This window comes from Cyprinus carpio, chromosome A23 (genome assembly GCF_018340385.1).
Source record: "Cyprinus carpio isolate SPL01 chromosome A23, ASM1834038v1, whole genome shotgun sequence".
NCBI lineage: Eukaryota > Metazoa > Chordata > Actinopteri > Cypriniformes > Cyprinidae > Cyprinus > Cyprinus carpio.
In genome coordinates, this window is record NC_056594.1 from 10,575,245 (window position 1) to 10,601,333 (window position 26,089).

Below are 26,089 nucleotides of genomic sequence, written 5' to 3' on the forward strand. Positions count from 1 at the left end.
TTTTCTTTTTTTCCTGCATTTTTTATTCTTAATGTAATTAAAATCTGAATTTTGCTGTAATGTGTTTTAATTAAGAGTGGAAAAACAGGGCTGAACTAAACAGGGTTAATGCAGCTGGAGGATAATATAAAACCTTTGTATGATTTGACAGACAAATATCTTCCTTTTCACTCCACTACATTTCTATCAAGGTCCTTGAAGTAGAAAGTCGTTAATATGTAGCAGCTTTGAAAGTCAGTGGGTGATTTTTTTTCTTCTCTAAAAAGAGACTCATCTTTATTTTTTACACAACCAGTAAGTAAACACTCTTGTAGGGTTACATGAAGTGATTTACCAGCATTTTTTTAAACACTGACCAGTAAAATAAAATATATTTATTTACAACAATTCAATACTATGAAGTTAAAGGGTTACTCCATCCCAAAATGAAAATTTTGTTATTTATCACTTACCCCCATGTCGTTCCAAACCCGTGAAAGCTTCGTTCATCTTTGGAACACAATTTAAGATATTTTGGATGAAAACCGGGAGGCTTGTGACTGTCCCATAGACTGCCAAGTAAATAACAGTGTCAAGCCATCAGTGATTCAACCGTAACGTTATGAAGCGACGAGAATACTTTTTGTACACAAAGAAAACAAAAATAACATCTTTATTCAACAATTCCTCTCCTCTGTGTCTCTCCAAATCAGCGTAGCGCCATTTTGGCAATTCTGAGCAGTACGAAGATGATTGCTGTTGTAAAGTTATACATCTTACAGTTGTGTTGCTGGGTTTTAAAGCAGGTTTGATTTTTTTTCTTCTTCTTCTTATCAGTCTGTATTTACAGCAATTTCACTGTCCACTGTGGATGAATGGCTACAGGTAGATGTGTGCACACACTGCCAGAGCTGCCATGCTGCTTTCGTGGGGGTGGGAGGGGGTGTAAAACTCACTTTTTTGTTTCTATATTTCTTTACATCCTAAAGGCATTTCATTCAAAGATACTACAAGCTAGTCAGTGTACTCAGTAGGCGTAATGTATTGTAAGTTGCTTCAGAGGCATGAAGTATTGCAAGTATATCATACAATAATAATAAAATGGTGCATTGACATGGGGGGTACTTCTGTACTTTTACTTAAGTAAAAATCTGTCTTTACAACTTTCACTTGTAATGGAGTAATATTTGACAGCAGTATCTGTGCTTTCTCTCAAGTAATAGAGTTGTGTACTTTGTCCACCTCTGACCATTGTACATTATGACATTATGTCTAGCTTTACACATATCAGGATCTCCATCATATACGATCTCTTATGCTTCTGTTATGGAATGACATGTAAAATAATGGGCCATAAATGAATGCCCAATCCCTCCACTTTAAATCTTTTTGATCTTGTGTTAAATTTGATATTAAGATTTAACATTTATCCAGTGTATAAATGTAAAATAATAATAATAATTGTTTTATTTTAGACGTAGAGGGATTTGTACAGGTAGTGTTTTACAGCATGCCACCCACACTTAATTTACTTTAATAAGTTTATATTTTATTGATGTGAGTGACTCCAGTTCAATCCATTTCAATTCACCCTGATACTGCATTAAAGAAAAAGGGGTTATTGCAGACCTGAGATTAGACAGAGCTAGATAGATGAATAATATAAAATGTATAACTACTGGAAAAAAAAAAAAAGTATAGCCTAGATGCACTGTAAGTCGCTTTAGATAAAAGCGTCTGCTTTAAATGCATAAATGTAAAGGTGAATGTAAATGTATAAATACTTTATTTTACTTTTACTTTATTTTTATATAACGAAAATATTAATGGAACAGTTCAGTCCTTCAGTGGTGAATCTATACTTTACTTTTCGGTGGCTTATTGATTTAAAGAGCAAACACCGCCACCTGCTGGGCTGATGTGAAACCTCCACTCGTCACTCAGACCTCCTCCCCTCTCTTTCTCTGTGATGGTTTGACCCGTTGCCTAGGCGCTCGGTCCAAGCTACTGCGAGCAGCCGCAACAAAACACTCGGTAGGCTTCAGGAGATACGACACTCTACTGTAGCGTCAGTATTTGCAAACATACAGACATTATTAAATGTTTCCTATCGATTTTGAAGGACAACGACAATCGTTATTTGTTTTATTTTTAACAGGCGTCTGGAGGACATGAAAATAAGTTAATGCATAATACCTGCGAGTGCGAACTAACCCGCTAGCTTAAGTTAGCGGACTGGATTGAGCTAAGGTTAGGAAACTTTTTATATTGTAAAAACATTATTCTTGTCAAATACAACCGTGACTGAAGATAAATTATGAATATGTGAGAGAAACATTTGAAGACTGATCTTAACGGATTATGCAGAAGATCATGTGTTGTTAGTCATTCGTTACAGTTGCAGTGTTATTCGTAACGTTATATAAAGGTTGTTGCTTAAGCTGAATTGTGTTCAATTTAAAGGCATGCAAACTTCAGTAACACTTTGAGTTATGTTTAATGCTTTTCTTGTTTTATAATAAAGTGATAATTAGATCAGAGACTGACATGGGCGGAGGCAAATGCTGGAAACCACAATCTAAACTTTGTTCCCATAAAAACTCTTGGCTAATTTGCAAGTGATGCACGGAGTCCAGTTGAGCTGTACTCGGCCATGGAAAAAAGAAAGGTATGGTGTTGTTATTTTTATTTTTATAAGTATGACATGTGCATGAAAAGTTAGTTAATTTGCTTGTGATGGTAATTATTCTAAATAGACTTGTTGCTTCACTAAACAGGGGCTGGTGTTTTTCATTTCAGCAGGTGTAATAATCTGTACTTTATTAATACATCTACTGAAATAACTTCATGACAGTAATTCTCAATCTTTTGTTACCCCAAAGGTCCTACACACAATATTTCTTCTTGTATCTCACTTATATGACGTTACAGAAAGTTTCAACCTTTTTGACTCTAAAGGGCCACATTTGTCCAGACAATATTTGAAGGCTACCCATGTAGGCTCTGCTGTAATAACAAAGCAGTATAACAATAATATATTGAATTATATTAAAATTAAGGTTTCTTCTATTTTTATTATTTATATTTTTATTATGGAATAAGGTTTTTAAAATTATTTTTAAATGGCAATTTATCAGCAAATGTTACTAAAAATATATAGCGCTTGATCTAGAATAGTTATTCATTATAGAAACCGTGACTTTATGAATTTGATCATTTTTATATCTCTTCCAACTCTAGAAATCTCGCATTAAAAATTTCCTCATATATCCAGGTTTACCTGTTGAGAAAAATAACTGAAATTAAAAATACAATGTAAAATTTCATTTTGATTTACAATTGTTTTATCTTATTTTAAAATCTTGTTTTGTCTTATTTTAAATCATCTTAAGCATCTTGTGGTCCCCTCTGAAGTCTGCAGTGGTTGAGAACCGCTGATCTAAATGCAGAATACAAATGTTAATGAAATTTAATTTATTTAGAATCATTCTAAAACATTTTGCAGCACCTTTAAACGTTTAAAGGTCTCCTAGTGGGTCTTGACCCCCCATTTAAAAAACACTGCTTAATGAGACAGTATTGTGAGATATAAGGCACCTTTTGATTTATACTTAACACCGAGCAATTAGAAGTGCTGTTGACAGGGTGACAGAGTGTTGAAGACACCAGGTTGCATCAAGAAAAAAGAAGACTCATTGTTTTGTTTCGTCCTAAGGAGAAGGAGTTCACCCTCCGCTTGCAGAGGGATGGTGTGTCCCCTGAGGCTTCAGTAGAGGAGCGTGAGCTCCACCTGTGGCATTTGCTCCAGTGCAGTGAGGGCAGCCTGAGCGCAGCCACTGAAGACCTGCAGACTTTACGCACCCAGCAGGCCAGCGAGATGATAGAGGTGAGCCAGCAGATGGCAGGCTGGGCATCCACCTTAAAGAATAGCTAATGATGGTCTCCCTCATCAGCACTGTTATATGACGACACTGTTTCCTGAGTAAACACACTGCTTCTGTAGCTGATGCTTCTGCTGTGCTGTGTGATTGTTTGATGGGTTTTTTCAAGGTGGAAAATTACATGGAGCATATTCGAAACATGCTGGAGGAGCGGGAATCTCTTACAGCAGAGTACGAACGTGACAGCGAACAGCTCCGTGCTGAGCTCACTCTAATGAAACACCAACAGGGTGAGTTTTAGCATACTTATAAAAAAAAATAGATTGTGTTCTAAGTTTGGTCAGTGAGTAGTTTTGTTGCATGCTACTCGTACTGTTTCCACATTGTGCATACTTGTGTACTAAATATAAGTATGCATACAGCATTCTGCAGTGTGCACAGTATGTAAATATTCTGTATGCATAGAACTCATAGATCAGCTACTACATTTGTCAGATATACAGTATATTATAGAGCATGCTGTGTAGAATACTTTATCCCACAATGCAATGTGCTTGGCTGGACTTGGACCTGGAAGTAATATCAGCCAAAATTTTCTTGACCTGACAACCAAGACCAAATTTTATACCAGTGTTATTTTAAAGGGGTACTCCACCCCAAAATGAAAATTTTGTTATTAATCACTTACCCCCATGTCGTTCCAAACTCGTAAAAGCTTAGTTCGTCTTCAGAACATAATTTAAGATATTTTGGATGAAAACCGTGACAGTGTCAAGGTCCATAAAAGGTATGAAAGTCGGCGTCAGAATACTCCATCTGCAACAGACGTGCAATCTGGGTTATATGAAGCGACCGGAACACTTTTTGTAAGCGAAGAAAACAAAAATAATGACTGCATTCAATAATTCCTTTGTCAAAGGTCTCCTCTGTGTCTCTCTATATCACTGTGTGGTGTGTATGCTCTTCTGTGTCATCCGCGCCACAAGGATGCGCTGTTTCTACATGTATTTAGCTTTGATTTGAAATAAAACAGCACATCCTTGTGGTGCAGATGACACAGGAGAGCATCATACGGTGATATGAAGAGACACAGAGGAGACCGTTGAAAAAGTTATAGTTATAGTTATCGTTATAGTAATCGTCTTTGCCTGGAACAGGCCTTTGAACTTACTTTATTTCAGTAAGTTGCCAAGGCAACATTTCTCCAGTTTAAAAAAAAAAAAAGTTTTTTAAGTTTTCCATTGTATATTTAAAGTTTTATTTATTTGAGCTTTAATTTTATTAAAGGTGATAAGAAATAGTTATATAGCATACTGCACTGTATACAGTAAGTAGTACACTAGTATTCAGTTCAGAACATAGCTCTTGCATTCTGCACAATGTCCTTATAGTCTAATAAGTGGTCTTTATTTATGTTTTATGTGTTTCAGACTCTCAGTGTAAGGAGGTGGTGGAGATGCTGGAGCAGGAGGGTCTAGCAGAGATCAGTCAGAGCAGTGCCAGTGAGCAGGTGGCCTATCTGCTGGTGGAGAGAGTCACTCTGCTGGAGAGACTGGAGGCTGCGGAAAGAAAACTGGACACCCAGACCCTTACCGGCAACCTCAGAGAGGTGCATCTACAGGTACTATGAGAAATACAACCTCATTTCAGTAGTAGTTTTCATAAAGTTGTAGGTCAACAGGTAGACTGGTATAATATCTAAATTTTATTTAGAATACAGAAAATGCTGTGCCTATAGCAACATCCCCATACTGATAATCTATACCTTGAATGCACTTTGGATTAAAGCATCTACCAAATGCATAAAATGTACATATTAACATGATAATACTGAATATGAAATATCTGTGTTAAAAATGTGGAGCCTTCTCTTAATAGTAATACCTCAGTTGTGGCTCATTTTTTTTATAGTCATTTTAATATCTCCTCTCTTATGGAAATCAGGAAGAGCTGGATCATATGCGTCACACAACAGAAGAGGAACTCAGGCAGCAAAAGGAAAACATGAATGAGGTGAGAAGATCACAGGAAGCAACATCGAAAGCAGCATGCTGAAGTCAAATCCCATTTATCTACAAATTGAAGTTTTTCGTTGTCCATCTCAATGCATCATAATTTCTCCTGATTCTTTGTCCCTCCCTAAATGGACAGGAATCATCAGTTCAGAGTCCTTGGAGGAAGTTCTTTGGTGTGTGCAAGGCTACACTAAGAGCACAGAACCTTCCTGTATGTTTCGATTGGACTCATAAAAAAGGCCTTGAGAGGATGATCCACTTAAAGCAGATTAGGACAGCTCTGTGGTCACCTCATGAAATAATGCATGCCTTGGTTGAACACAATGCAGAGAATAACAATATTCTTAGCATGATCACATTACCTCCTCTTATTTTCACTCTGGACCCTAACAGCACTATAGACCCTTTCATTCAGGGTGGTTACTAACCATGTCTCTGATGGTTATAAGGGAGCAGGTGCATATTAAACACTGTTCACACTGGAACATGATCCACATTCAGCTTCACCTGTGTTCTGTGGCTCATGCATGTTAAAAACGCATGGATGCTGACATGCCCCTTGCTTATCCACCGAGTAGAACTGGGTTTACGCCTCACTGAAAGCTCTGTCCTCTGTAGGCCCACAGTGAAGAGGTCAATAAAGAATGCACAGTGTGCCAGAGGCTGGAGAGGGATCTGGAAGAGGCATAAAGTCGTCTTGCTATGGCTCATAAAGAGATTTGCCACCTGATGGATGAACTAGATCTTGCTCGTGAGGTCCAAAACGTGTGTGGTAAGTAAATTCAGCATTTAACATAAAAAAGCTCTAATGGTAATTATTAACGATGCTGTGATAGTATCGATAAGCTGATGATAATTATTTTCATGTTATGGCTGATGACACATAAAAACTACTATTAAAAAAAAAATAAAAAACATACATTCAATTAATGAATTAAATGAAATTTAATGTAATTATATATTTTTTGAAGTATCTTATGCTCACAAAGGATGCATTTATTTTATCTAAAATTCAGTAAAAACAGTAACATTGTGAAGTATTATTACAATATGTAAATAAGGTTTTCTATTTGAGCATTCTTATATATATATATATATATATATATATATATATATATATATATATATATATTAAATTTATACCTGTGATGACAGAGCTGAATTTTCAGCATTATTACTCCAGTCTTCAGTGTCACATGATCCTTCAGAAATCATTCTAATATGCTGATTTGGTGATCAGCTTTTATTATTATTATTATTATTATTATTAATGTTGAAGGCAGTGTTATTGGTAGACACTAAATTTTTTAAATTTGAGGATTCTTTGATTAGAAAATTCAAAAGCTTTTATTTGGAATAGATATCTTTTGTAACATTACAGCTCTTTAGTCTTTACTCTCATTTTTGATCAATTTAATGTGTCCTTGCTATATGAAATTACTAATTTCTTTCAAAACTGACCCCAAATGTTTGAACAGTAGTTTAAATAAAAAAAAATACAAAAAAATCAGTATTTTGTAATTGCTACATGTGAATTTAGGGATCAAAACATTATAATGTGCTGTAAGAAAAATAGATATTCATTTTGAGATTGGCTAAAGATTGCATTTAACAGTGTTGATTCTTTTTAAAGATTAACTTTTAAATGAGTGTTAGATGACAGTAATGGTAATATAATCTGAATGTGAAAATATAAGTGATGAGTATGAACAGTTAAATTTTCAATATTAACTGACGCCAGTAAATTAAAAAATAACCAATATGTTTCTGTTATGTTGTGTAATTATTATGTTTTTATATGCAGCTAGACTAGCTATTTTCTCCTTTTACATGCCTTAGCGCATAATGTAAACTCAAAACAAAATTTGAATTTAAGTACCTGACCTGCAGAAAAATAGGGAGGAAGTAGAGCAGTTGAAACAGGAAGAGGACAAGCTTAAACAGTGTGGTGAGATTGTGTCTGATACAAGCAAGATTATCATGTGTCTCTTTAAAAACTTCTCACATTTGTGCATGGTTTATGACTATATTCGAGTTTATTTATAAAACACTTAAACGGGGTCATATGATGCGATTTAAATTTTTCCTTTCTCTTTGGAGTGTTACAAGCTCTTGGTGCTTAAAAAAGATCTGTAAAGTTGCAAAGACTAAAGTCTCAAATCCAAAGATATATTCTTTATAAAAGTTAACTCGTCCACACCCCCCTGAAACGGCTCGTTCTAACACGCCCCCACATCTCTACGTCAGTATGTGGGAAGATTTGCATAATGCCGCCCAGACGTTCATGCAAAGAAAGAAGGCGTACCTTTTATTTTCGTTGTAGTATTGTTATCGCCGCCGCCACCATGTCGTATAAACGCTGTGTGTTTCACTGTGAAAGCGAAACTACTTTGTTTGGCCTTCCAAAAGAGGACACGACTAGAAATCAAGTTTATATCACGTTTATAATGGGTTTTATGTTTATGTCTCGTCGCTCCGGCCGGACAGGGCATCACAATATGTTAAGGGGCGTAACATTTCCATCACACGAGGTATTCGGCCAATCACAACACACTGGATAGCTGGCCAATCACAGCACACCTCGCTTTTCCAGACCAGTGAGCCTTGTAAAAATCTACGCATTTCAGAAGACGGGGCATAGAGGAGAAACAATAATGTACAGTATGTAGAAAATAATGTATTTTTTGACCCCTAAACCGCATAAACACATTTCATTACACCAAATACACAAAATAATGTTCTTTTTAGCAGCATCATATGACCCCTTAAAAAAAACTACAGTGTAGACAAAGAGCTGTAAATACAGATGGAACAAACCAGACAAAAAACATTTCAAATGATGTGTTCTGATTGTAATCCAAATGTTGGACAGATATGGTGGAGCTGCAGAAGGCCAAGGAACGCAATGAAAGACTGGATGGTGAGATTCATGTGCTAAGGGATAGAGTTCGCTCCTTGGACACAGAGAGGAGGACTCTTCTTAAACTGGCAAGAATAATTTGTATTTATTTTTTTACTGCCACTACCTGTCAGATAGCAAAGCATTCTTTTATTTCAAAACAGTCTTATTTGCAAACAGAGAAAATCCATAATTTGCCATGTTGGGTGTGCCACAGGTTGAACAATCAAAGCTGCATTCAGATCAAGCAATCAAAGTGACATTAAAGCACAATAAAATAAATTCTACACAGGTACATATACATTACACAATATTACAATCTTCTTCTAAAGGGTTATATATTTGCATATGCATATATTATGTACACAAGTATTTTAATATTTGTATAATTTCATCTGAGAGCACTTACAGATGTTTTTTTTTTTTTTTTTTTTGGCAGGGTTTCGGGAATAACGTCAATCCTGATCCATCACTGGATACAGAGGATGAGATACTCCACAAAAGGTGAAGCTTTTTCTTCTATTATCATACTTAAAGTTGTACATGCCATTGCTTTAAAGATGCTGATATGGCAGTTGTGTGTCGGCAGGTGTCAGAGAGAGTCTGAAGATAAGGACAGCCTCCTTTGTACCCTCTGATTATGTGGTAGGAGAAATGATATTTTCATGATCTTTTAATCCAAAGCTTAGCGAGAGCGTTCGAGAAAGACTTGCGTTCCTCGTGGGTCTACTTAATGAAGAAAAAGGTTGGAGGAAACAGCTGGAGGTGGATCTGTCTGTATCCAAGGCTGCTCTCAAAACAGAAAAAGAGCTAATGTCAGTCACACATGACTCATCATAAAATTGACATTTAAAAGTCCTGGAAAGTTATTCATATTGCACTATGAATTTGTTTTAATAGAATTATAATAAGGTGATCTGAAACCATAAATGACACATGGTTATTTTGTGGACAGGTCATCCAAAGAGACCATGAGGAGCTGAATCTAGACCTTAAGAGACACAATGCAGAAATTACGTGTGGAGGTCCAAGACTAGAGGTAGAATGTCAACATGGGAAGACACTTAACAAGAACCTCAGAGATTAAAAGGAGAAAAAGGAATTTTGGAAGAAAATTCATGTGAAACACTCCTATGCTAGAGAGCAGACCCAGAGCATCACAGGAGGAGGAGAGACAGCTGGCCCTGCAGGCCCAGATCAGTGAAGCACAGGCCAGGGCTAAGGTCAGCCCTGCTCTCCAGTCACCCATACACCCACACAAACATAGTCACATTTATTTTTACTTTTATTAATGCACAAAACATTCTAAAATTCATTTTATTATACACAATTGTTATTTATTGTTATAATTGTAATTTAATTGTTTTTTAATGTTCTCCCTGTTTGTCAACGTATATAACATGACCATGTTTTGTCCACAGGCTCAAGACTCACTGCTCCAGCAGAACAGCTAAACAGCTGTGGACCTGCAGAGAGCTCTTCACTTCTGCTGAGCGAGAGCTGCGCTAGAGAGAAAAATCTAGACCTTAAGAGACACAATGCACTCCCCAGGAGAAGATCACACTTAACTTTTTCCGGATCCCAAAAATACCTTAACACACAATTAAAACTAAAAATTTGATTTTAATGCTTGGAAACCTTATGTTTCTGCTCCTTACAGCTGTGTGCGGAGCTGAAGCCAGCCACAAAAACCAAAGAGGGAGAGACTCCAGCAGAGGGTCGGAGATCTGGAGCCGGAGGTGGCCAGAAGCACTCAGAACCGAAAGACTAACAGCAGCTTGATGGAGGAGCTTAATTCAGAGAGAGCGCGTGTGATCGCTGCTGACAAGAAGGTGTGTGTTTAGAGCAGATTGAAATTCTTCAGTAGTAAAGCAGTTATGAAGAACATGTTAATTTAACATCTTTGCAGGTTGTAGAACTGCAGCAGCAACTGAAGAATGCACTGCACCAGCTACGTCTAGAGGAGGCCAGAGCGGGAGAGACCAGCAAACTGGAGAGAGACACCAGAGACATGTCTGATAACCTGTCTGCCCTCAGAGCCCGACTGCAAGAGGAGCAACTACAGAGGTCAGACAGGACACTGTACCAATTAGCATTCATTTTGGCAGGCGTTTTTTAATTTTGTCCTGTCAAATGTTCTTTTTAATTTTTATCATATCAAATCAACACAACATATCCTTTTTATTCAATCAATATTTTAATCTGAAAAAAGAAAAAGCCTAGGAGTTTTAGTCAATGAAAAAACTGTCATATTATAGTCATGTTGCATAATGGTTCAACAAATACACACAAAATAGTTCCAGTTCTTGTAATATTAGAAATATAGAAATCAGTTTTCTACATTATCAAAACTGGTAAAAGTCAAAAGCTAAAACAGTGAAATGCCTAATATTAATTCCAATAGATTAAATCAAATAAATCCCAAAAATTATATTGATGTTTTGTATTACACTTCAGTTTGAGCAGAATATCTCAGTGGAAGTCACTTAACTCCAACATTCATTTTATACTTTTTTTTTTCAGGTCATCTGGACTTTTTCTTCTGTGTAGATAGAGTGTGTGCTCATGGTTGCCAGGTTGTGAAGAAGATTTAAAACATAGGGCTGAACATCTTGTTTTTTAAGAACAAAGCTGTGATGGTGGATTTAAACTCTGCCAAACCCAAACATGAAGACTCTTGGAGGTTTACACTTTTTCTCTTTTTTTGTTTGAGAAAATATAGAGATTTTGCATATAGAGAGTTGTAATTTTTTTTAACTAAATTTTAGTTTCGTCTTTTTTCATCAATTATATTGAGTGGTGATATAGTCACAGTGTTTAATATTGTCAGTTTCATCTTGTCTTCGTCTCATTTTAATAATGGGAAAAAGGTTGTGAACAAATATTTTTCATCATAAAAATAACAAAATATGAAGTGGACTTTAAGTTGACTTTGTTTTTCCTGACAGGAAACTACTTCAGCAGAAAGATGAGAAACTCCAGCAGCAGGTGCACTCATTGCAGGCGAAGGAGGCAACTCTGACACGCACTAACTCAGAGATGTCTCACCGCACACAGGAGCTGGAGAGTGAACTTAACACAGCTAGAGAAGAGGTTTGTGGGGTCAAACTGAATCTGAATTCTGCTGAAATGATGTGTCAGTGGAGCTCCTGACCATGAACTACCAATGTGTCCTGCAGCAGAGAAGCAGTCAGAAGAGCTGCCACAGGCTGGAAGAACAGCTGCTGTCTTCCCAGCATGAGTCTGAGAGACTGCAGGAAGAACTGAAGCTGGTCGACAGCAGCTTGACACTAACATCAGGTATCAGTCTTTACTGAGTGGATATTGTAGTCTAAAGGCTGGAATACACTACATGAATTTTATGTAGATTTTTGCCCTGATTTGCAGTCTGGAGGAGTCGATGCTAGTTAAAGAAAGTCAGAGCCAGTTTGGAGATTTTGGGTTTTGAGAGATTTCACTTGATTAAAAGTACAAATATAAAATGCAGTGTGTTAATATGAAATGGTGAAACTCATGTTCTGCAGGAGATACTATGAGAAACAGTCTCAACACAAAACCAAATTGCGCAGAGCTAAACAGATCTTCATGAAGACAGTCACCCAACATTAGCACAGGATCCAGCAGTTAGATAACGATCTGGCTCTTGCGACAAGTCTCTCAAAGAAAGTGAGTGTTTTCTTATCTGACATTTGACACTACATGCGTAACTTGCACTTCATCTTGAGTGTATTACACTATGAGCAGGAGAAGGACTGGATTAGGACTGTGACAGAAGAAAACGACCAGCTCCTCCTAGAGAGACGAGAACTTCTGCAGCGAATAAGTGAAGCCGAGGAGATGGGAAACAATGGACTGAGAACCACCACTTTGTCCTGTAATCTCAGAGTTAAATTCCTAGAGATGGAAAATAAACAGCTGCAAGAAAAAACTCTAACACTGGCCAATCAGATAGGAATTTTAGATCGGTCATTGAGAAACCTTCAGTCGCTGTGTACTGTTGAGGTACACATTTATTTAGAAGTTGTTCTTTTTATTAGTATTTAAATAAACATTTTGAATTGGCTGGATTGCACTGATGTTACAATTTTGTGTGTGTTTCTGTCTTAGGAGGTCAAGAAAATGTTTCCTTCTGGATCTCATCCTGATGGCCAGCTGCAGACATCAACTCCAAGGTATAAGTCTTCCAACTTACTCAGTATTTCTGTTCCAAAATCTAGTCCAATCAAAAATACATAAAACACAATATTTGGGGTTATATAATACATGTCATTTACATTATTACGAACACTATTTCACAATTACATAATTTAACTATTCACTTTACACACGTTTAAAAAAATAAAAAGAAATTAATACTTTTATTCAGCATGGATGCATTAAATTGGTCAAAAGTGACAGTGAAGATATTAACTTTAATTTTACATTGTTACAGAAGATTTCTATTTTAAACAAATGTTTTTTTTAAATGTTCTATTCATCAAAGAATCCTGAAAAAATGTGTCATTTACCACAAAAATATTTTAAGCAGCACAACTGTTTTCGATGTTGATAATAATAAGAAATCAATATATTAGAATGATTTCTGAAGAATCATGTGACACTGAAGACTGCAGTAATGGCTGCTGAAAATTCAGTTTTTGTCATTACAGTACAGGATATAAAATACCTAAAAGAAAAAAGAAAACAGTCATTTTAGATTGTAATACTTAAGCAGAATATTTTGTTTTACTGTATTTTTGCTCAAATTAAGTCTTGGTGAGCATAAGCATAACATGTTTCTTTCAAAAACATCTTACCAACCCCAAACTTTTGAACTGTAGTGTATAATCTTGCCTCGTCTGCCATTTTGAATTTATTTTTCTGATGAGGCTGCAGTACATTATGGGATTATTTTTCAGTCTCAGTAACCAAATTGTGACATTTTACATTGCATCTTGCTATAGTCCCCACCCTGGTCTCTGTGACTCGTGGGGAATATTGGATGCCATTCACAAAGTCAAAGTGGGTGACTCTGGAGTGAAGAGCCTGGAGATCTCCTCGTCTGTGCCGGTTTCACAGTCCACTGAGATAGGCTACCTGAACGTGACCTCACCTGTGGCTCCCATCTCAGTGCCACAAGCGATGAGCACTTCTGGACTGCGAAATTGCCATTTGGCATTGTGACAGTCTGTCACTGGAGCAGTCAAGGCTTAAAAATAATTGAACTGTAAAATGTTAAAAATCAAATTAAATCACTTACACCTCAGATTTTTATTTAAGTCCAATTCGAAGAGCTGGATTATTGCTCAGGCTCATACTGTATCTCCAGGGCTGAATTCAGTTGCATTGCCTTTGTCACATAGCGATGAGGCCTAGAGCGAGTTTACAATTGGACTTGCGAAATGATGCCATTACAAGGCTTGCCAAATCACTATTAAATGTTCAGATGGTCACTACAGTCGAGCCAAAAGTCAAGGTTTGCTTAAAAATCTTTGTTTCAGTTGTTTCTGTGAAAATATAATGAACTGTAAATGGTTAAAAATCAAAGACAATTTGCCAGTCATTTTTGCTGGCAAATCCTGACTGACAGTCTAGTGGGTTTTTGTTTGTCCACCCATCTCTTGAGGATTGACCACAAGTTCTCATGGGATTTTGTTTCCAGGCCATTCAACATTCTGGTTAGTTTTTTCCTTACACTTCAGTTGTTGGGTTTTTGGAAGAAGTTGACCATTCTGAAATTGTGAGTGAGCCCACTCCCTGGATGATTGCTCTTTAGTTGGCTCACCACTGTGGTATCTCCAGGGCTGAATTCATCGGCGAATACGACGTTGCAGTCCTCAGCAGTCCATTCACTATACTTTCTGCAGAAGATCAATCTGTCCCTGATGTTTTTTTGGAGAGAAGTGGCTTCTTTGCTGCCCTTCTTGACACCAGGCCTGAAAAGTCTTCGCCTCACTGTGCGTGCAGATGCGCTCACAATCACCTGCCTGCTGCCATTCCTGAGCAAGCTTGCACTGGTGGCACTCCGATCCCGCAGCTGAATCCTCTTTAGGAGAACGATCACTTTCTTGGATGCCCTGAAGCCTTGAAGTCTTGATGAACCTATAAATTGTTGACATCTATAAAGATGCCATATGTATTTTTTTTTACATTTACCCTATAATGCAAATCTTAGTAGCCCACAATAATCCTTGCCTGTGTGAAGCATAAACTAATGATTTCAAGGAGAAGCCATCTAACCCAATCAGCCTGACATTGATCTCCAGCCTTGTGCTCGTCAACATCACCTATTAACAAGATGATTACTGAAATGATCTCAGCAGGTCCTTTAATCACAGCAATGAAAGTGTGGGATTAAGTTAATTTTCACAACTGAAATGCAATATTGATCCTTTGGATAAGCGGTATATGCAAATTTTATAAAAACTTAAGCGCAACTTTTCCATTTGGTGTAATTCTCAAAACTTTTGTTTGCATGTGTCAGTTGACCTTTTCTAATTTTCTGTGCTGCTTTTGGGTGAACAAACCTGCATATCTTGCAACCCTTGAACATGTAAACCATTTCTAATTTTCTGTGCTGCTTTTGGGTGAACAAACCTGGTAAAATGTTACATAGAGCTGAGATTTCTATAGTCTTTGTAGATAAAAGCATGTACACTATTGTTCAATGGTTTGGGGTCAGGACTCAGAAATTAATACTTGTATTCAGCAAGGATGCATTAAATTTATCAAAAGTAACAGTAACAAACAGCAGCAGCCATGTTTTCGCAGTTTTGTCCGATCAGTGTGTTATCCCGTCAGCATCTGTTGCCGTCTGTCAGCGCTTGTTTTCCACAGATTGAACATGTTGACATTACGCGGTCGGCTGTCTGCATTGGTCTGCATCTGTCGGTGCAGTGTAAATTGGCCTTAAGAGACTTAAAAAAACAAAACAAGTGTTAAAACTGTCTTACCATCCTTTTGAATGGTAGTGTACATTTGTGAGTTTAATTCATTTTGTAAAGACAAATGCTATAAAAGCTTGCTGGTTGTTTATAATCTTTTCAGTGGCATACAAAGTTTATCATCTGTGTCTTTGCTCAGAATTATTTTTTTTAGAGATTTTTTAGTATGATTTTATTTTGCACATTCACTATAGATTTTTTTTTTTTCCACTGAGAGGGTGGAAACCCCAGCCATGAAATGTCAAAATATTTATTTAGACCTTACTAATGTGTAGCTTTTAAATACTAATGTAAGCAATGTGGTTGATGAATGATTTATCATGGAAAAAGTTTGGTCTGCTGGTATTAAGTTCCACTGAATAAAAGATTTGGCTACTGACAAGAAAACAGACATGGTAGCGTTATCAGCCCTACGGGATTGTTGTTTACTTATTGAATGGGGTGAAATGGGAGTTTTTAAGATTAAAAAAAAAAAAAAAAAAGCACTCTTTTGCGTTTTGTACATAGTCCTCAGAGACTGAATGACCTGTAATCTGGGAGCAAAGTCATCTGACAGACGAGAACTGTGGACCTAGTGGGTGGAGCTGGTCTTAATTCTGTTTAGGGGTAGGGTGTGGCTAGACTGTCAAGCTCCGCCCATTGTGTCCAGAGAGGAGGAGCTGACATCAAGCCCCACCCATTGGCTCTGCAGAAAGGAGCCTCTATTTTAAGCTGTAGCAAAAAGATCAAGATCCTGTAGTTGTGCCTGTACATTATGAGAGCATTGTACATTGTGTCCTGCTGCTATTCGATATTAGGATGCAACTTTCACAAAATATGAACATAACACAAACCTACACAGAAGTAGTTAACACAGAGTCCCTAAAAACATAATATGCAATGTATTTTCTTAATAAACTTATTTTCATGATGCCTGTTAGATTGCTTCAAGTCAATTTGAATGACTTTATATTTACTAACAAAATATCCCAAAATAGGTGTTTTAGGTAATGCCGTTACTTAAATACAGGTATTTTCTTACATAACTTTACTAACAAAGTGAATAAAATGTAATATTGAGTTTTGGGTCACACTTTGCAATAAACTTTTAGCTTTAATTAATGCATTAAGTAACATTATTAAAGGGCACTACATTTGTGACAGTATGTATTAATCTGTTAGTGTTAATAAAAATATAACAGTTTTATTGTTAGTTAACATTGGCTCATGTCAATAAAATTGTATTAACAGAAACAACCAGAAGTAGTTAACACAGAGTCCCTAAAAACATAATATGCAATTGCCATCAAAGTAAGGACTCACAGAAGTAGTTAACACAGAGTCCCTAAAAACATAATATGCAATTGCCATCAAAGTAAGGACTTAGATCTATAGACAAAAGGATTCAAGCTTCAATCTGATGTAGTGGAAATTAACCTGTTACTTCCAAACTTTGAAAGCAACTCTGCAGATTTGTATCAATATTGTGTCCATATCAAATGTGGTGTGCCCAGTGTTTGACAGGATTTACTCTTTGGACTCCAGTGCATCTTAAAAAAAATTACAAAGGCTCAAGTATAACCGTCTGAATTTAATAAACAAGATAGAGATACAAAGTGTTCTTGACATTGATATTTTCTTAATTCACCTATCAGTCTTGTCTGTGCATATTTATATGGAACCACAATGCAAGACGAAGGAAAATGTGAATTATTTCAGAACATACATAACAATGTCTTACATAATACATGTCAACAGTTAATAACGATTACTGTGTTCCATGCGGAAAAAAGGCTTAAGAAAACAGATTACTGAAAAACACTGACATGGAAGGGAGTAAGAGAAAGAAACCGGTCTTTCAGCAATGATAAAATAAGGCATACACATAAAAATGACAAGGATGCCTATAAAAACAATGATCAGTACTTACAGAAAAACAAATATTAATAAGCTGAAATATACTAAACAGATACAAAAATGAACAAAGTACAGTATCTAAACCTTGCAATTTGCACTATCAATGAAAACAGGGTATATTTTATAGTAAATGTACACGTCTTACTGATTTAAAGTGGATTTGAGGCTGAACAAGCCAGGATTATACTGTAATGTAATAATCTGTTCCTGGCAATAAGCTGAGGTTTTATAAAAAGCACCAAGAAGTAGATCCTCATCAAATTGCTGTTATCTAAAATTGTGACATTCCCAAATATTAAAGGTGCTGTATGTAGGATTGACACCGAGTGGTTGAACTAGGTATTGCACTCCATATTCATAATATCGGAGAGGGTTTTTTTCACCAGGCCCCTCCTCCTCATACTTGATGCATACGCAGGTTGCCAGATTGACAGCACCATAAGGAACAAGCGCACTTGATGATGAATGAAATGAAATATGCTGTTTTTTCTGCCAACTGGCAACCTGGGGTGCCGAAATACAATTGGGTAAACTGGCAGTGTGCGGGTTTCAGAAACTAAAACAAAGTCCGAGATTCCGTCCCGGAAAGCACATTATGAAAAGAGAATGACTGTAGCACTGTTTTTCAGATAAACATTTATGTTAACTTACCATGTTTCTTAAATATCTGCAAACATATTATGGTATTTTTATGCTTTAGTAAAGTCAAAAACGTACATACAGCACCTTTAAAGAAAAAAAATTCTGTTTGCCCAGTAAACCATTACTGTGTATCAAATCAGCTAAACTGTATATATAATGTCCATTACATATATTTGGGGGAATTTTGAGAGCAACAGTATGGTCCTTTGCAAACAAAAAATGTTTCCTAAATATACAGGAATAAAAAACAAAAAAACAATAAGCTTAACAAATGACTGGTATAAATGACAACAAGAATAAATGAATGTTGTAGAGCTGCAGTGTTGTGGCCTGTGAAATTACATACGGTATGATCACATATGATCAAATTTGGCTAGAATAATTCAATAAGACTATGTGTGCTTTAACTCAGTAAGAAGATTTTACACTGCTGCCCACTACTGTTAAAAATATGTTTAATCAGCTTGTATGCTGGTTTGCTTGTCGGAGCAAATATATACTGTATATATATTAAAAAAAAATTATAATTAATTTTATAGATTTATAGAGTTATTAGTTTCTGGATGAACTTGTGTAACAGAAACGCAAACGCAAAATTTGCTTTTTTTTCTTAAAACATGATTACTGATATTGTGGTATACAAAATTCTAATTTGACCAATAAAAACATTTCAAAATAGGCCACTGCTATTAGATTATATCATAATCTTAAAAAAAAAAAAAACAACCTCATGAACACTTTCCATCGGTGTAAATTAATGTCTCAAGGTGCTTTTGCATTGCTTGTGTCGGGAAGAATAGAGGGAATTAACACTTAACGGAGTTCAGAGGTCACGCTACACCGCAAATGCGTGATTTAGTTAAGAACAATGAACCTGTGTGACACTTCTTCTGTCACATCATGACGAAAATCCATTTAATGGACATTATCATCATGCAATTATGCCATTTAATTAAAAAAAAATGACAAAAAGGACACTTTTTCCTTAAAATACTGTGATTGGAAGGGATGAAATTTGCATTGCACACAAAAAAGGCCTTGTCACAAAAACTGAAACAAGTAAAACATCTATGATGCAAACAACACAAGTCATTATTTTAGAGAGTGTCACATCTTATTTACACTCTTTTATGTTAGCAGGGGATTTCTTGGAATTCCTTCACCTTTACCAGTATAAAAATACTAGGGCAATGACCATGCTTATAAAATTCACAAAATTGACTTAAACGCAACTGTGCCACGGCACACAGACTTCACTTTTCATTTCTCACCATGACCTAATACCCCATAAAAAAGGATAATAGAAGCTTAAAGTGGTAGAAGTGTCATATCCACAGCAAAATAATACACAATAACCTGTTAAAACAAATGACAAAGAGGAGAAGTGGAGACAGAAACCAACAAAATCCGTCTGACTTTCTAAAACGAAGTTTAAACTCTCATAGCTGCCCAAAATGAGAAGCTGCTCCTATTCTGAAAAGATTTGTTCTACTTTGAGCCAAAACCACAAAGCTGAAAAAGTGCTTAAAGAGTATCTTTGGAAGTCTCCCTTACACACCTTTGAAACAAAATGTTGAAATGATCACTACTGTTTTTGATTCTGTTTTTGGAATAATCAATTAAAATCCTTTTAGACTGGTGTCTGGAGTTGAATTGAACCATTCAGTTCAGACAGCAGTTGTTGAGCCTGTGGCCTGTAGGTTTAATATCACTAAGAGCTAAAGGGGCAAAGACAATATCAGACTCAAATGTCCTCCGAGGTCTCTTAACACTTATCGTGTTCTTCTTCTTCTTCTTTTTTTTTTTTTAACGGAAGACCATCGCAGTGAACAAAATACCTTTTAATGCAAGAAGCTCAAATAAGTGCAATGCGTATGGGGATGCTGGGAGATTCTGTTCTCTGTGGGGAATGGTGGCTGACCAGATGCTCCACCACGGTGTGTTTGGACATGTGCTTCATAAGGTAGGTCTCCTGAAAAAAGAAAAAAAAAAAGCAGAAGATGGTGTTATAATATGACAAAAGAGGAGGGTCCCATAGGTTAGTGTGGACTGATACTCACTGAGGTGTATGCACGACCACACATACTGCAACAGTATGATTTAGCGTTCTTAATGGCATGTGCAGAGAGATGGATCTGTAAGGAGGCTGAGTCTGTGTATGCGCGGTAGCAGTTCGGACACTTGTATGGCTTGTCTTTGTTATGTTGTCTCTGGTGAGACTGAACAGGAAAAGAAATGAAGAAGAAAGTTTAACACCTATTAAGACTCAAGTGTCATGCAATATAAAATAGTGCATATATATATACTGTCACCTGTAGGTTTGAGAGCTGTGTGAATGCCTTTTCGCATCCTGGTTGGGCACATTTATATGGTCTGTCACCAGTATGAATCTTGAAAACAAATACATATTTATTAACATTCTACCCAAAACTTTTATAGTTTTGCACATGCACTGAAGGCTTTGCTGTGAGTTCTGCTGACCTGGTGTGCTGCTGGAGATGTGATAACTGGCGGAAGGAGTTCTCACAATAGGAGCAGTGGTAGGGCTTAATGCCTAAGTGAATACGTAAGTGCTGTGCTAGGTATGAGGCGTTGGCGAACGACTTTGAACAGTGAGGGCACTTGTGGGGTTTGGCCTCCGTGTGGGACTTGGAATGAATCTGCATCTCTGACTTGTTTAAGAAAGTAAGGGGACACACTTTACACCTGTATGAAATGCAAAAATGCAATAGTTGGTTAATGAAATTAAATTCTGTGTGTAATACAAGATGCAATACAGGTCATAAATTATATGATTCTTTAGTGTTAAAGTGTTAAACCTGTATGTTTTTCCCTCTTTGGCGATGGTAACCGCCTGGTCAGGGCCTGAGGCCAGAAGCGGATAAGGAACCACCAGCAAAGGGCCTGTGTTGTTCTCTGCTTTAATCTTCTTGCGGCCTCGTGGAGCTTTGGGCTGTGGTGCCAGCATCCCCACCAGACCTCCACTTTTCACATGCTCCATGCCAGGACCGCTGGCCAGGCCAGAAATGGTGTTTAAGGAAGGTGCGCCGCCCAAACGGTGCTGGCTGCTAGACGTCGGGGTTGTGGGAGTTATAGCCTCAGAGGTGTTGTGGCTTTCTGTGCGGGATGACAGCATGAGACCTGTTTTTGAAAATCAAAAAATACGTTTTTTACAACTTGTCTATGGCACACGGAAACTTAATATCTCTTCTGTTTATACATGCATGTCTTTCACCTGAGCGATGGTTCACTCTGGAGGCTTGGTCCACCGCTTGTCGCATATGCCAGTCTTCCCATAATCCCTTTGCTTTCACTGCAGACTTGTCATCTATATTCAGCTCTGAAATTATGTAAGAATATAAGCAAGCATGCATTTTAAAATACATGTTCCAAATTGTAAGAAATGTACGCTTTGCTGTTATGTTGGTTACATATGGTTTTGAAAAGCTAAATTGAATGAATAGAAAAATACCACGTGGTGTAACCACATCAAGTAAAATGGAATAGTATTAAGTAGCTCTTGCTTTGCAAATATCAATAGTATTAATTAATATTTCAAAAACATATTTTTGGGGAGTCACAGCACGTGACTATGATGTTTTGTTCTTATTAATAATAATAATATATTGATAAAAATGTAATTTGTTGAATTTGTTTTAACAGGATATTATGTATAATAAACTAATCCATAAATTAATTTAAGTCAAAGTTTCTGTTCCTGTTTTATTTATGTCGAAACACTTCACATGCTCGTGACTCTTTAGTTCCACCCACGGGACGCCTCCAGGACCTCGACTGTATCTGTCTTTTAGAAATCTGTTAAAACTAAACACTCTTCAAAGATATGAAGGATACAATACTACTAACTAAAAATTAGCATTACATTGTTGACCCACATAATACATTACAACATGTAATACCAAAATGTACAGTGCATACTGGAAGCAGAACATTTGAACTCCGTCATGATAACACATGGAAGGGCTATCGGTACCTGCGATGGTGCTGGATGCTGGGCGGGCGTGCAGGGCGATGTCAGGCTGAGAGGAGTTGTGGGACTGAAGACCCGGCACCTGCTGCAGCTTGGGGATAGACATCACATGTTGCCCACCATCTGAAGGTGGAGAGGCCACCAGCAGAGTCTGCTGAGAGGAAACAGTGGTGGGCGGCAAATGCGGAGACCTTATTTTTTCTGCCATCAGTTGCTCTTTGATCTTGTCGATAAGAACCAGGTTATCCAGCTGTAAAAGTCATTGGTTAGGTTTGACAGGGCACAAGGACATCATGTGACGTGACACACAAAACCAAACGGAGTAATAAAAGGGAGGAAAATATGTGGGGAAACTCATATAATGGTTTCTGTGCTCGCATTGGTTTACCACATGGGCATCATGTACAGATTTGCAAACGTGCACGTTTTCTTGCATTCAAACGATCGCTAAATGCCACATGATTTGCTCTGTACTCAGTGGTTACAGTATGTAAAAATTACTCTGCTGCAGGAATTTTTCATATATTAATAAATACTATGTTGTTTAGTTTTTTGGTGAATAAATTTAAAGTGAAACATTCATAGTCACTATAAAACTGTTCATATGTGAAATTGACCATTACAGATATACTGAAGCATGTCATACAACGCTTTATAAAACAATACTCACTTGACCAGGCATAGAGGGAGGTGGTGGCCAGAAATATGGATTATTGAAACGAGGCTCTGCCATCCTTCTAATAAAACAGAATAAGGGTTAAATCATAATATAATATAAAGCAGATTAAACGCACACACAGGCCTGAAAGGATTTAGTTAGAAACATATTTCTCACCTAAATCTAATATCTAATAAAATCTAATCATTTATTGAAACCGTATCAGTGCTGGTTTCAGTTGTTCTCACAATATATGAGTCATTTTAACTGACATATCATAATTTAGTTCCTGTAGTTTCCCCAAAATAACAATTATCGTGTCATCGTCATGTCATTCCAACCTTGCATGTCTATCTTTCTTTCCCCATTTCGTTTTTTCCACATAAAGAAAATGAATGATGACTCAGGCCTTTTGTGGTCCACAGAAGAACGCAAGTCATACAGGTTTGGAAAAGCATGAGGGTGAGTAAATTATAACATAAGTTCTATTTTGGTCTGAATTGTTGCTTGAATTTAAGTTTGTTTTTTTGTTTTTTGTTTTTTATGTTGTGCACTGCTTTAGACGAGCAACTTGGTTCTTGTACATAAATTTACTCTGCTACAAATATTTTCTGCTAAAATGCCAAAATTACTTGAATTGTTACTAATCTAAAACTAAATGAATAAATTGATTTGATTTTTGATGGGAAACGCTTTCTTGTTGTCATTAATCTTTTCGGTTGTTAATACCAAGTTAACAATAACTGTAGTAACAAAAACATTTTGTCAGAAACTTTGCTTAATAATTAACTTTTTTTTTTCTTAGGGGGCAATAGTTGTTCACAAGAATTGAAATTTAAATAAATTCTCAATTGAAACAATTAATGATGGTTGTCATGGTGTTTTGCTTGTTTGTTACAAATGATTTGAGTCATCAGCTCAAGTGTCAAGAATTGCAATTTTTGCCATGTGACTCAACTTTGAAGTGAGTGAACTTCTGTATTTAAGACATTTCATTAAAATTTTAAAGTACGTAATCAGACCTATAAAAAGGACCAAATTCAACAGAACTCAAATGCCTCTTTAAACAAAAAACCGATCCGTAGGATCTAAAGTACAAAAATTCTGACGCCTCTTTAGAGGAAAACAACAGTCACAAAACTTTTGTGATTTCCCCATACAGCAACTGCACAACACTGTTATCTCTCATCTCTGCTGATCACCCAGAGCCACCGATTCATTCCTGCACAGTTTCACCAAAAACATTTCAGACAAAAGAAAAAAACAAAAATGGCAGCCTGTTATATTTTCATAAGGACGCCATATTCTGCAGAGCCCAAAAATCCAGGCTCAACTCGGTCCATATGTTTTTTTTTTTTCAGGGAAAGACCGATCGAGCAACGACATGTTTGTGGTTATATGTGTGTGTGGTTGTTTATGAAGAATAGCACCTTTGAATTGCCCGGCCCCCCTTGAAAAAAACCTGACACTTCCGACAATCATGCCGTGCAAAATGTCTATCAATTGGCGAAATGCTGCGCACGGCTGTGTAATTTTACAACATCTGCCCACCCGATCGCTTTGTAACAGTGTTATAGCGAATGCACTTTGAAACCATTAGTACATGCATGCACAATGCATTCAAATATTGCCATTTATAATCTTATATTTCGCTTTGTGCAACCTGTGGTAGATCAAAGGCGATAAATCGCGCCCGTCGAACAGTTATCTGTCGTACAATGCAGTAATGTGCACGATTGCTCAGTGTGGGAAAAAGGAGAAACACGCCATTAGCGCACAAACCTTCTATATCGATGTCAGAGTGTTTTTTTTTCTCGCAGAAGAAGCTTTAAAAAAGCAGAGAAGAGGCTGGATGTTCTCTATGCGCCTCCAGACAGCACAGCTTCCGGGTCAGCCTGTTCACTTCTGGGTGCTGTACACCAAAATCTCTCATTTTTGTTGGGGCATATGAGGCTTTTTTGTCTCACAGAGATACGGGATCATGGTTTTTAGGCTCAAGTGATTGGTTGTGCACTGTGCTTCCATTTGTAACAGAAAAAAAGGCATTTGAGATAACACAGAACTGAGATTTTCCCATGCAAAATATAATAGGCTATAGTATACAGATTTACTGTATTTACAGTTCCATTAATAACAGAAGAGAGGCACACAGAATTGAAACTTTTCCAGATTTATTATACTAACAGCTCCTGGTATAAAACCATATTTTTAATTTAAAATAGTGCTGTCAAATGACTAATAATGATTAATCACATCCAAAATAAAAGTTTGTGTTTATATACTATATGTATGTGTGTACTGTGTACATTTGTTATATATAAATAAATACACAAACATACGTATATATTTAAAAATATTTACGTATATATATATATATATATATATATATATATAAATTTTACACATAAAACAAAACATTTTTCTTAAATGTATACATGCAGGTGTGTATTTACTTATACAGTACAGATACACATATTATGTAAACAAAAGCCTTTATTTTGGATGCGATTAATCACTTGACAGCACTTATTTCAATGCATTTTCATTAGAACATTTTATGGAAATGGTGGCTTCTGGCAAGTTAACCCATATTAATTGTATTAAATGTTGTAATAGCTAGTTTGGTGGACTCATTAGTTGTTATAGTAAATTAAAATAATATGGTAATTTAATGATAGGGTTGATCAATCTTTGTCCATGCCACTAAATAATGACAGTATCACTATTTCCACACTAACAAATTCACTACAGTGTAAAGCACAAGAATCAAATGTGTAATAAATGCTATTGTTATAAAGGTCAAATTACCATTCAAACAAATATACAGTACATAAACTGAAAAAAAGAGTAAAGTTTGTTGAGACAAACTTTGATGTTTGAGAATTTTTTTTTTAAATCTTAGAAAAGTTTAAAGGTTTTACAAACCCAAACAGACAAATTGACCATCAAATGAAATCATCACTGACATCAAGTCACGCCTACAGGTTTGGTGTGTTGGTGGTAGTTCAGTGCTGGACTAGTAATCTGCGCATCATAGGTTCAAACCCACAAGGGATGATTCATAAACGTCAAAGTTCCTTCCCAGCAAACAGGGAATGTTCTCACAACCATTTTTTTTTAATGTTGTTTCTAAGTTATATAAATATTAGAACAAAACATTCTTAAAGTAATATTTATGGAACATTCTTATTATTAATATTTGATA

The 26,089-nt window shown here is 36.5% G+C and overlaps 1 protein-coding gene and 1 pseudogene across 1 annotated transcript; one reads left to right on the forward strand and one right to left on the reverse strand.

Moving 5' to 3' along the window:
* Positions 1 to 1,787: 1,787 nt before the first annotated feature.
* LOC109072409 lies at positions 1,788 to 13,937 on the forward strand (annotated as a pseudogene).
* A 3,310-nt stretch (positions 13,938 to 17,247) lies between these two features.
* Positions 17,248 to 24,799, reverse strand: LOC109072406 (zinc finger protein 362-like). Its single transcript, XM_042713047.1, has 9 exons — positions 24,667 to 24,799; positions 22,897 to 22,963; positions 22,230 to 22,476; positions 21,471 to 21,575; positions 21,055 to 21,376; positions 20,717 to 20,941; positions 20,548 to 20,626; positions 20,296 to 20,454; positions 17,248 to 20,207 (listed from the first exon to the last, which is right to left on the reverse strand). The coding sequence occupies exons 2-9, from the start codon at positions 22,957 to 22,959 to the stop codon at positions 20,091 to 20,093; spliced, it is 1,317 nt and encodes a 438-aa protein (XP_042568981.1). The 5' UTR covers positions 22,960 to 22,963; positions 24,667 to 24,799; the 3' UTR covers positions 17,248 to 20,090.
* Positions 24,800 to 26,089: the final 1,290 nt, after the last annotated feature.